The following is a 13,553-nucleotide window of genomic DNA, read 5'->3' as shown; positions in this document are numbered from 1 at the left end:
GACAGGAAAAATGCTTCATTTTTTTCTTACCATGTAAGATGACATTATCAGCTCTTTACAAATACATTTTCTTGACAATAATTGAGCAGTAATTGAATTGTGCTTCCGATCATCAACTTTGTCTGCCCTGTAAACGTTTTCATACGCAGGGGGTTCCTTGTGATTTGAAAAATTAATTTAGGAGTTCCCTGGATAAAAATGTCAGGAAACACTGCCGGCTCTCACACTGCTCTGGCAGTCTGTAAAGAACTGAGCTGGGAGATGCATACTTGAGGGACGCATCCTCCTCCTTTCATCCACAGGGTGGGTTGAGGCAGCACCAGAAATAACTCAAGAATAGTTCTAGATGGTACAGCAATACTCCTCCTGTGCTCAATGAGTCTTTTATATAGGTGTGAAACAGATAACACAGAGACCGCCGAGAAGAAAAAGTGGTACTAAACAGTTTGCTACTGCCATCCTGTAACATTATAGCATCCTTGAGCAATGTAGCATCCATGAGTGGGGTCCAAGCAGATAAAGAAACGTAATTTTTATTTATATTCCTTGGGGTTTTTTTTCCAGACATCTATCTACACACATTTAAAGAACTCTAGAGTAGTTCCATTTTGTATAAATATATTTCTTTAGCATTTTGCAGTCCATTGGATAACCACATTATAGTCGCATACAGTCCTTGTTCTGCTCGCATTTCTTCAACATTTGCGCTAGTCAATTAACTTATTGCATGAAAATAAGGAAATGAGATTGGTTACACACAGCTGTAATCACTTACAGGCTCAAGTTCAGCCTGAAACATTTTTATTAATAGACTGATCACTCAAGGAGCTGTATTAGAGAAGCTATATTTCTATGTTACTGAAGACAGCCCTTACTGCAGTAAAGGAATATTTTTATCAGGGCCCAAAAGGAGCATGGTTTACTTCACTAAAAAGTAGGAAGGAGTTCCTAAAGTTATCAAGAAACCAGGCTGGATACAGGATGCTATGTCAGGAGTTCACAAGAAAGGCTCAATTGTGATTTCTAGAGCAGAACAGGGCATGGAAAGCTCAAACTTGGTGATGACGTCAGGGTGGAGGACTCCAAGGTTCCCAATGCTGTGTCCTTTAGCAAAAATCTCAGCACAGCGCCCAGGGAAAAAAGCAGAATCTAAAGGAAAAGGAAAGTGGAAAATAAACATTTTTCTAAATGAAATAGACCATAAGCAGTAAGAAGGATGATTATCGTAACAATCTTTACATAAATCGTTTCCCTTTGAACCAACTGGCTCATGATACAAGGAAGAAGCTAAAAAAGAGAGCTTAACTAATAGACTTACTTACAAGCCTTTGTCCCCAAGCATGATTAATGGGAATAAGAGCAATTAGTACATCAACCATCATTCACTGCAAAGCTGAAGTTACATCATATATTGTGAAACTAAGTTGCTAATATTTTCTACCTTATGGTGAAGGACAAGAAGCTTTAGATCTCTAGAGAGACAGCCCAGTCTTCAGTATCTGTTTTAGTTACAAATAGCACAGAGTCTTATCAAACTGCAACTGAGGTGGCTTCACCTCCTGGCCCAGTGTACCTGCCGTTAAAAAATCTATAGTGCTTCCATTCACATCATCTGAAACTGTCATGATGGCCATAAAGGTAAGGACCAAGCCACACACTTTTTTAAACATACAAAATCATTGCAGTGGCTTTATCATGTAATTTTTTCCCTCTGTGAAAAGTTCACACCACACTGAAATTTTGTTTTTAAAAAGTGTCGCACCAAAGAAAACTCTGTATGTGGTATCTTCTCCTCTCCTCCATTGGGGTGTTGTTTCATAGCAATCCCTTGCCTTTCTAGAATTAAGCACTATATGCTTCACTGTGTCCATAAAAAAAAAAAAAAGGACGTGAATGAGATCTCTTGCTATGATGGGGGGTTGCTCAAATGGGTATCAGAATTAGCAGGAAGCAATGACTTAAAAATAATTGTGCTGGCACTGCCCTTTGCATGGCATATCTAATGAACTGTGCAAAGGTCAGCAGCTCCCTAGGCCAGCAGCGTAAGTACTGGCAACTGCAGAATACAAACCCAGGTCTCCCAGGATGAAGATCGACACTTGTCATACAATTACAATGTGTTCAAATTTGTTTTAAAATTATTCTTTGGGTCTCCAAATTCAATAGTAGGCTATAATCCAGATCAACACTTTGCTTTTGCTATCTAGTCACTGTTCAGGGAAATTCTTAAAAAAAACATTTGTTCAGAAATTCTTTCATTGTGAGAAAAACGGGTTAACATAACTATCAAGCTGCATATTTCTGGTTATTGGCCCAATTGTCACCAGGCTTAACAAGAAGCATATTATAGCTCAAATATTACTGGGATTTCAGACTTCTCATTTCTGTGGCAAGCCAGAGTCACGTACGCCCCTGACTATTAAAAATATAGTATCAAATATTCTTCAACAGAAGTTCATGAGCTGCTGATGTAAATGATTTCTGAAACAGTTGTGGTAATACATAAGGACCGAGCTGGGTATTCAGACAAAACAAGCTATTAGCAAAAGCTCCATGAAGTATTCCGTAACTAAGTGGTTCTAAAATGATCTCAGAAGAACAGGAAACTGTACCTCAACTATGTGCTCCTGGAAGCAGTACACTGAGCCGAACAGCGAAGCTAAATTACAGCAGTATGCAATCATTTAATTCTGATGTAAGGAATTGTAAGCTGTTGTGCATTTATGTTTTTATTGCATTATTTTATATATTACTTAAATTGTTTTAATGTTCAAATTTGCTGCCTTGAGGACTCTATTTGGGTGGAAAGGCAGCATTAAAATGTTTTTAATAAATAAATTTGCTACCAGAGTAGGGGGGCGTCTTTTATTTAAAAATAAAAATTCAGGTTTCAGCTGAATACCAAACCCCAACTGCTGGCCACATTTCAAACTTTGCACTGCCAATTCCTACTGTGTTTGACAAAGGAAACTGCACAAGTTTATTCTGCTTCCTTGCATTCTAAGCATGCCCACTGGCAAAGTTCACAGTATACGGTTCAGTTTTCTACATGCGCCATGTCTCCATGCACGTGTCTGGGTGGGAGTTAATCATGCTCTCTCCCATTAACAGGGGCTATGACCCTAACTTCCCGCACATGATACTGAACCCTCCAGGCTCTTATTTCTAGTCAGATTCCATGTGGGAAACATTTTAAAAATCTTGCTCATAGATGCATGCATAGCAACAAGCACTCAAGGAAACACAACAAAAATGCATGGGCTGGAAACTATGCATTCTAGAATTTGCTTTTGATTTTCCTGTACAAGGCAAGCAGAAGGTTCCTTACTGAAATTTGTCTACACATTCAGAATGAATATGTTGCATAGTCCTGCTGTGACTGTACTACTTAGGGATAAAAATTAATGCTTCCTCGCATCAAACATTCTCCTACCAATGAAAAGCTAGCATATTATTGACAATAGGCCTAGCTTAACCTCTCTTGAAATGCTAGACATACGTTTTTATGAAAGGAATAGAGCTGCAGTAAAATTGAATTATTCAGGAGCTCTCTTTTACAAAGGGACAACGGCTGCAGTTTAAGGTACTGTTTATGGCATGCATTATCATGTTTTTGCTGCATTGTTTTCTAATTTCCATAATCCAATTTTTGCATTTCTCGTGTGTCATGTCTTATACTTTTTAACTGCATTGTTTTCTAACTTTCCATTCTTATTACACTGTTTCTGGTATGTCTTATACCGCATACTGCATTATTTTAAATTCTGTAATCCATCTTCAGTCCCAGCAAGAAATACAGACTATAAATAAAGTAAACCAATCAGTGCACATTGTTTGCTATAAGCAGGTACCATTTCTTATAGGAGACGGCATGCTGGCATTTTCACATATAATACATACCTAGAAGTGAAGGAAGTGCCCTGCTCACTCCCAACAATGGAAACAGACATACTGCAAGGTCTGTGTTATCCCAGTTCAACCAACACTACTGCTGGTGAGAGGCACAGGACTAGTGCAAGTGGAGCATGGAAAAAGAACATCTTATTGGATGTGCATTTATGCACACTGCACCTACAAAACCAGTATGCAAACCAATCCTTACACTCTTCCCTAGCTGTAGGGCTCTTCTTAATTGAGCAAAAAAGTTTTGCTTTCAAAATATAAGAGGCAGCCATCATGCAACCAAAGACCTTTAGCACAGCAGCCTGGTACCCATGTACCAAAACCAGGCCTCTTTCTTGCAACAGTACATGGAATGTGAAAACTGCCTTCAGCAAACACAAGCATGCTTCTACATGAAGCCTCCTGTTAGAAAACCTCACCAAACTATCCTGTAAGTCCTGCAGACAACTTCAAGTCAACTAATCTGTTTTTATTCCCATCAAGAAAATATAGTTGTGGCTGTTCTGTAAGCATACATCTCTAACTAGGCAAGATTCAAATCTCAAAGCCATCAAGTGTTACAAATTTTGAGAACTCTGAAGTGCTGCAAGGAAACCCAAAAGGAGAAAACTATCATGGAAAGGTTATAATCAGTAACTTGGAAGGTAGGACACAACTGAATTCCTAATACCTTCAGGCAAACAAATGAATTGTGGGAAGAGATGCTCTAGTCTTATTTGCTTTATCATAAGAAAGCTACATGCAAGCAGACAGGAATCACAGTCAATGGCTACCCACCTGAAACTAAGTTCATGCTAAGAAGGCAATTTCCAAAACTCTTTGAGGTTCAAGTAATTCTGTTATTAAAAAGCTTTTACAACATATCCCTAAGAACTTATAATTGTCTTTGTGTTCAGACAGCAGGACCACTTTGATTACTCAGGGGGTAACTCTTTGGTCACTAATCCAACAGAGTACCTACTCTTTACCACATTTTCTGGTTAATTGAGTTTCAAAGGGCTTGCTGAATTCTCTTTCAAATGTCTTGCACCGCTTTTTCTTTCTGACCAATTCCTTCCCTTCTTCCCATCTTTGGGAGAAAAAATAGATTAAAGGAATGATATAGGATCAGAGCTGAGATAAAGCTTGAGACCATGCCCGCTCACTCCTGTAATTTGAAAAAGTATCGGAAATCAACACTTAAGTAATTGAGAGGAGCAAACTTGAAATACCCAACATGATTCCTGAACTCGTCACATTTTGCCATTGGTTAATTCTTGCCTCTTGAACACATGCTGAGACGAACCATATCTATACATAGCGACTGGAATAGGATGCTCATTTAAACCTTCATAATCTTGCCAGATAAGCTAGCTAGTTTTGCCAGCAACAACTTTTCCACAGAAGGCTCTCCAGAAAGTACACAGAAAGCTTCCATGGTTGGGCCAACTCTAGAAGTTTAGTGACATCAAACCACAAAAGTTACTAATTATCCATCAGCTTGAATTCAGAACAGGAGTTTTAAAAAATATGCCTTGCATTTATGAGAAAGAACTTCAAAGCCTGGATCCTATACCTTTGCTCCACACATACCTTTCTCCAGGCAGTCCTCTACTGCAGAGCTCTCAGGACCTGGAGAGAAATGCACACAGAGCAAAGTATAGGATCCAAGCCCAAGATGTCATATGTACCTGAAACATTTTAGTGAATACATAAAATTTCTTCCATTTGTCCTGAACAATAGTTTCTTCATGAGTTAGGATCTTCATAGCAAAATGCTCATAAACCGCTAAATGTTGCACATACATAATTACATTCAATTCATAACTGCTCTCAAGCACACAGACACAAGAGCAGAAGTGATCCTTTCGCTGGCAGTCTTTTCCATGATTCAAAGGGTTTTGCAGAAGATAATCTTACACTCTTCACTTGCAAATATTCCTGAACGACCATTAGTTTAAAAAAACAACGGACTCACCACTCATATGCAAGCAAGAAAGTATAATCTGTGTTAAAGTTTGTTTATTCTGGAAATGAAACCATTAAGAGTACCTAAACTTACCACCAAACCTAATCCCTCAATTCAGTTTCAACCTTTCATCCCTTTACTTAACTTCAAAGAATAAAATTCCTTACTGTAAATTTGAATCAGTGGCACAGGTATGTCAATACAAAGGTGGGGGTGGGGGGAGGAAAGAAAACTGCCTAGGGGGATTCTCAGTTCAGGAGGCAGGGGGCCTGAAATCCTTTCACACAAAGATATTTACAATTTATAGTGTCTGAAGCAGAAAATTGATTCATTTGAAATGTGGTGCTGGAGGAGAGTTTTGCAGATACCATGGACAGCCAAAAAGACAAACAAATACTACATCAAATCAAGCCTGAATTCTCCCTAGAAGCTAAAATGACAAAACTGAGGCTATCGTACTTTGGTCACATCATGAGAAGACAAGACTCTCTGGAAAAGTCAATACTGCTAGGAAAAGTGGAAGGCAGTAGGAAAAGAAGACCTAAAACAGGATGCCTTGACTCAATAAAAGTCAAGCCATGGCCACATCCTCCAGTTTGCAGAATCTGAGCAAGTCTGTTAATGATAGGACATTTTGGAGGTCTTTCATTCATAGGGTCGCCATAGGTGAGAGGTGGCTTGATGGCACAACACAAAAGCAGAAGGGTTTTTTTTAGTGGAGTGCAAAATTCAAAAGGCAGCTACATTTGCATTAATTCTTTGATGACTGGCAGTGCCCCCAATTACATGTGTGTGTGTACACTGCCAAGTCGTAGCCAACTTACAGCAATCCCATAGGGTTTGTAGCATCTGTAAATTCCAAGTGGTAATTCCATACCGAGTTTGATGAAGCCATCACCAACAGATTAGGCAGTAGTTACAAATGCCACAGAAACATTAACACAGAACAACATGTGATTTATTCTTAATCTATGGATTATTACTGTTTTTCCCAAAAGGAAACAAAATGCAGTCTCCTCCACAGAAGTCCATAGTGCACTGTGATCTTGGGCTATGATGGTTCAAATCCTTGGACCAATCGTCATTCATCAGCCCAGTGTCATGTATGCCAGCATACCTGCCATGATTGTATTCTGCTGGGCAAGGCTGCTTGCCAGAATTGTATACTGTATTCTGTATAGATCAGTGTAGATGATCTGAGAGTGTCTTAACCTCTGATATTAATTGCAGGAGAGCCAGTGGGGCCCCTCCATTATCTGTTGAAAATATGTACTTTCGCTTTTTCCAGCAAGTGTCCTTGAGGAGAGCTGCTAGCAGCAAACATTGTAATTTTCCCAGAGATTGGGATATTTTCCTTTGTACTTCATGTAGTCTAAACTAATCTGTTCCCATGCAGCCTCTTTGGGGTTTCGCGCCAGAATGTCAACGGACCCTGGGAGGGTGGGAAGTTTTCCTATAATTAGTAATGCCTATGTTTGAATTGTCACTTCTGCCAATTGCCACCTTCGGGTGAATACCTGTACTGTATGGATCTCAATAGAGCTACTTCAACTGGAACAAATGTGTGTTAACTGTGGAGGGCCTGAGGGACCTAACTGCCAGGAACTGACACCCAGCCTACTTCAATTAAGTTAAAATGAGGAACAGGGAGAAAACACCTCTGAACTTGGATACAAATATGATCCTATCTAGCACTTTCATTTCTCCAGTCCTCTGAGAAGCTAAAAGTGGCTTACATGGTTTTCCCTTGCTCATTTTAGCCTCACAATAATCCTGTCATATAAATTAGGCTGAGAGAGTACAACTGGACTAAAGTGAACAAGCAAGCTTCACATTAATTGGCATCGGAACCTGGGCCACTAGCCTGACACTAAGTCCACCTCACCATACCAACTCCTTTTTGTTTAATGACAAATAAAAGGGAGAAAAGTTAAATTACAGTGGAACCATGCACCATCCTAATACTTTATTAGGAAAGTAGATTGTCTAAAAGAGGTTTGCACAAAAGGAAGAGCAAGCACAAAAGGAAACTATAGCTTACTGTAAAAAATTTGTGCCTGTATCATATACATCTGTTTCTCCATGATACATTTCTTCATCCGTTTGCATATGCTCAGTACAGAAAATTTATGTAAGCTCTCGTGATTTTCAGGCGAAATCTCCATCATGGATTCAGAAACACCTGCAAATCATCTTTTTGTGGTCACTTTTATGCTGTTTAACCATAATCACTCAACAAGTATCTACCAAAATAAATAAATACCTCAGCAAGGACTTGTAATTAAAGAGGCATGTTTATTATGAGATGGGAAGGAGGGTTATATTTTTACCTTCAAGTTCCACATACAGATGGAAAAGAAGAGCCTATGGAAATCTCTGCAATACCATTACCATAAAAGAAGCCTATCTACAGTAAAGAATTTTAACTAAAAGGGAAAGATTACTGATGCTGTCTATTAGGTTTTCCTGAGTTTCCAGCCACTACAAAACACTTGGGCATGAAGCGACACTGAAACTTTTATTTAAAGAAAGCACATCTGGCCCACTGGATCCATTATAATTCATGAACTTCAGCTCTTCTCAATGGGAATTGGTGAATCTGCCTTACATAGCACTGGGTGACTACCTACTGTTGTGTGTGAGATGATCATTTGTGGTCATAACTGAAAGGCTCTGTTTATGCACACCACACCAGTCTTCTTCAGTGACTTAACGGACAGGACAGAGGGCTTCTCATAAAACTGTACATCTGTGTGCCAATAAGAACTCCCTACCCCAGTTTTCCACTGATTTCTTGACAGTTGGGCTTTGTTTAGGCAATCCTTCAAGCCACTCCTTTGTCTAATGAAGAAAAGATGACAAATCAAAGTAAAATGATTCCACCGACCTCTCGATGTTGTCACCAATTTCCACACCCTATCCTTTCCCCCTTCAACAACAAAAGGAACATTATATCAACTGAAGTTTCATTTTATGATCTCAACACAGTGAAGCCTTTGATTTATCTCAGGTGTTTCTCATTCAGTCTTGTACCTGTGAAACATTTAAAATAATCTCTAGTGACAGCTGAGCGATCCTGCAGGACACCAAAATTAATGAAAGAAAGGACATAAGACAAAAGAAGCTCTCTGAACTTTTGGAGAAAGGATGGTTAAATGAAAACATTTTGGTTCTTCCAAATATTCCCAAAGTTTCTTTCTTCCACATATGAAGTTAAAAAGAAAACAGAACCAATTCTCAACTTCCAGCTGCCATTGAAGGGGCCAGAGAGGGATCAGAAGGCAGCTCAGACATCCTGCAATCATGTTTGGAATCCAGATTTACTGGAAATCCTCTCCATAAGAACCATTTGTATTACATTGTAACTTGTATTGGGGAGTTTTATTCCTTTGAATCTTGTGGGGACTCAAACTTGGCTGAAAAGGGGAATGTCATAAGTAAAGCACCTGATCTCTTCCCACCCACTTATTTTTTCCTTCTGTCTCCTATTCAGTCAGGCAACTCTCCCTACATGTTATCTGAACAATTACCTTTACATTAGTTCCAAAGCGATTCTCAGTTGGGAGCTGGGTCACCAGCTTGCAGTTGTTCCTATGGGGCTCGAGTTACCCACAAGATGCAGAGAGTTCAGCAGTTCACTCCCTTGGCTTTAAGAAATGTTAGATATTTGCGCCACAGATTTTTTTATATAAAAACGGAAAGCTCATTCATTTAGTTTGCATAGTAACTGACTAAAACAGCCTGCAACACATTTGTAACGCAAAAACCATTACAAACTATAGATTATAGTGTGACAAATCAAATACAAATGTTTCAAATTTTGGTTTCTCTTTGTTCAGAGGTTTTTTTATTATTACAGCTTGATTTTTTTTTAAAATACAGCTTGCTTTTGACACACCTCACCAATCCTCAGCACTTCAAAAGATGAAAGATAAAGGAGGGAGGGAGAAATGCAGCTGACTGTCTTACACCAAGCACAATCTGTGTGATCTACGAGAATCTTGCAATAACATATAATACCACGATTTGTATGTACAGCATGATTGTGGGGATTGTGTAAAGGACCACTGAGTTAGGAGGGGGAAAGTGGGATCCCTGGATGCCACTCTGTGAACGTCAAGACAGAGATGGCTACTTGTTCTCTGTCACACACCCCACTCCAGTGTTTTTGAAGGAAACTTGATCGCAGTACAGAACTGGGGATGTTACCAAGTAGTATCCAAGACAAGGTTTGTTCTGAAGTTCACCGCTGCTCAAGACCTTCTCAGAAGGTTCAGTAGTTCAGAACAGGTTGATCAATGGGCCTGCCATTGCTTGCCAATTTAAAACAAAATTACATTTTACAATCCAAAGAGCAGCTTTAAAATTTATGGTAATGAACACCAATCTGCAGGCACATTTTCCAAAAGTTATTACAACAGCCTGATTTCCTGCCAAATTGTCACTAGGACGGACTGTGTCATTAGCATTTTCTACACGGCTCCACACCTTCTGTTAATTAAATGGAGTTAAGGAACAGAAAGGAGAACACTGAAACTGCAGCATTGCTACACATTCCCCTCAATTAGTAAAGAGAAACACGGCACAAGATTTAAAAGGTTGCATAGCAACTGGCTAATTTCCAAGCATGACTACATTACTTCAGTAGAGCAAGGACCTACAGGAGCAAAATGCACACCTGCAAAAAGTATATAACATTATAACATTCCATTTATATACTGCCCTTCAGGACAACTTAACATCCACTCAGAATGGATGTACTTCCAGAAGTGCCACTCAGTACTTCCAGAAGTGCCATGTTGAATAGGTATAAGGGAGAAGAATAGATCTAACCCAATTAATGGACAGTTAAACTTGAGCAAGAACAGAACACAAGAAATGGTTTTTTAAAATGACTTTTTCTTCAAAACAGCCAATATTTCAAGACAACGCCGAATTCTAGCTAGCAGTTTTAATTTGGTGCAGATATTTTATATTATTTCTCACAACTGTGGGCCTGGGTGCAGTGAAGGAAGAAAGAAAAAAGTTTTTTGATATTTATTCATTTACTTCATTTATACCCTGTATTTCTCCCCAATAGGGACCCAAAGTGGTTTACAGTGTTCTCGTCTCAATTTTTTGAACTTCATAATCTGGAAATAGAAAAAGCAAACCCTGCTGGTTACTGATCTTATACAGGACTTTCAACAACTCTAGCTCTAATCAATTGGATTGATAAATTGTTTCCTTTAGGAATATGCTAGGGCACATACACCAAGAAACTGACTATTCTGCACCAATGAAAATCATCATAAATCCAATACATGTGGGTGTAACCTCAGTGCAGGTCAAAACATCCAGACAGAAGGGTACTCAGAGCTAGAATAGTTTCCTGCAAATTCAGAGACCCCCCCCCCCATTATTTTCTGAAAAAATCTGGAAACTTAAGCTGTAGGGAGGCTAAAAATCCCAACAAAACTTACAAGTTACGTCTCCACAGACACTACAACTAGAAAAAAACATTTCTGAAGAATGACAGATCTTGCAATATAGACATTATGCCTATAGACATTATGGAATTTAATCAGCATTCTAAAACCCATACCTGCTTACCTTTTGATAAATGCCAAAGGAGAAATGATATCAGTAAATATCAGAAGATATATTCAGGGCTATCCCAGAATGTTTTTTCAAAAATTAGCAAGCTTCCTCTAGAAGGAACGTCATCACTTAAAACTCATTTTCTCAATGGACTGCCAGGCTCCAATTACACTAAACACTAGTGTGAAGGTCTGGGGAACATTGCAATTTCACCCACATTTTCAAGCATCTGCAACGATTGCACAGGTGGTGCTACAAGGGCAGAAAGGCTGTGACCCCAAGGTTCACTTAATGGATATTTAGGCATTATTGAAACAGAAGGTACTCAGAACAAGAGTGAACACAATGGCATAAAGCATCTGTTTACTGCATTTGAATACTAAAATGAGTCAGACCACTAACACAGGACTCTGCAAGGACTTCATATGTAAACGTCCAATATTTTAACTCTTACCTTCCTGAACTGTTGTCTAATGCACAGACTCACACTTTCAGATATGAGAATTATACCTTCGAGTCCTTAACTGGGGAAGGTGGTCTAAAACTGCTATCCTACATCTTAACGATGTACTATAGATCCATTTCAACATTTCCATGAGAACTACATAGTTAAGGGGTTTTTTTCCCCCAAAAAAGAAAGAACACTCGTTAAAACTTTACTGTTCAGAAAATGTTGACTGTACGTGTGGGAGAATATATTTGAAATATATACCAGAACACAGTAGTTGCATATAATCGCAAATAATGTATTATCGATTATTCACACACAGTTTTCAGTCAAAAAACTGACTTCATGTTATTGTAAACTACACATTCAACCAGTTTGGTGTAGTGGTTAAGAGCATGGGACTCTAATCTGGAGAGCCGGGTTTGATTCCCCACTCCTCCATGAAGCCAGCTGGGTGACCTTGGGCGAGTCACAGTTCTCTGGATCTCTCTCAGCCCCACCCACCTCACAGGGTGATTGTTGTGGGGTAATAATAACACTTTGTAAACCGCTCTGAGTGGGCATTAAGTTGTCCTGAAGGGCGGTATATAAATCGAATGTTGTTGTTGATGATGATGATGATGATGATTATATGGTACAAAGCAGAACACCACCTATGGTTCACAAACTGGCACACCACAAGAAAAGAGATGGACTAATTGGCTAATGACAAAGTGCCAGGCATCTGCAATGCTAGTGAGGTCCTGCTCCAGTGCCTGTAGGCCTGTGTATTACCAACAATCATTTATAGCACTGATTATGTTTTCACTGCAGTCTTTCTCCAAGGTGCTCTGGGTAGCATGCATGTTTCCTCCTCTTTTCTATTGTATTCTCAGATTCATCCTTAAAGTTCCATTAAGAAAGTGTGACTAGCCCGAGGTCACTCAGTGAACTGGATGAACAAGGGAAGACTTGAACCCAGGTCTCCCCTGTTCTAGCCCAACATTCTAGACCACGCTTCGGCTTTCAGCCTTGTGCACAATCAGTTGCAGGACAAGAACTCTTAACTAAGTAACAGGCCCCTCTGGGCAACCACAACTAATAGAAGCTTGCATAAATTTCAAGACCATGTCACAGGATGCCAGTATGAGGAGTAAATAGGTCAATTGGAACATTATGAGAAGGCAATGAAAAAGAATCAGGATGTCAAGAATGAGCAACAAAATACTAATATCTAGAAGCTATCCAGGTCAGCTTTTAATTTCTAAGGATGGGCTTGCACTTAGGTCTAATGCAGACATGCCGTTAAAATCACATGCATTTTCTATGTTTTCCCTTACCTTCAGTTGCTTTAATGTAATAGCCATTGTCTTTACTTGGTGGGACATCCAGCAACTGCATGACTCTATCCAGCAGCCCATGAATCACCTCAAAGCCAGGGGTTTTGTTAAGGTAAACAGCGCAGAGATGTCTGTGGTTTCTTGCACCTACATCTGGAGAAAAAACAGGTAGCTACAATTACCCATTTCATCAACATTACATTTTAAGGATTTTTTCTTTTTAAATCCTATTCTACATCAGCTTCTGTTTATACCTACATACTGACTATTGTAGATCAAAGGGGAATTGGCCATGGTTTCTTCCCCTCCAAAATACTCTTTCCCTGGTTCCCACTGACATAGTAAATCTGTAGCT

General features: G+C 39.3%; 1 protein-coding gene across 1 annotated transcript in view; it reads right to left on the bottom strand.

Annotated features, from left to right (window-relative positions):
- FARSB (phenylalanyl-tRNA synthetase subunit beta) overlaps positions 1-13,553 on the bottom strand; it is a 39,484-nt gene continuing 25,931 nt past the window's right edge. The window contains exons 16-17 of the mRNA XM_054984156.1: positions 13,199-13,351; positions 1-1,149 (exon numbers count right to left, since the gene is read on the bottom strand). Of these exons, the coding sequence (XP_054840131.1) occupies positions 998-1,149; positions 13,199-13,351 (305 nt within the window). The 3' untranslated portion in view covers positions 1-997. The remainder of the gene's footprint in view (positions 1,150-13,198; positions 13,352-13,553) is intronic.

The sequence above is a fragment of the Eublepharis macularius genome, chromosome 6 (genome assembly GCF_028583425.1).
Source record: "Eublepharis macularius isolate TG4126 chromosome 6, MPM_Emac_v1.0, whole genome shotgun sequence".
In the NCBI taxonomy this organism is placed as follows: Eukaryota; Metazoa; Chordata; class Lepidosauria; order Squamata; family Eublepharidae; genus Eublepharis; species Eublepharis macularius.
Note: the sequence above shows the minus strand (reverse complement) of the source record. Positions and strands in the feature narration are given on the sequence as shown.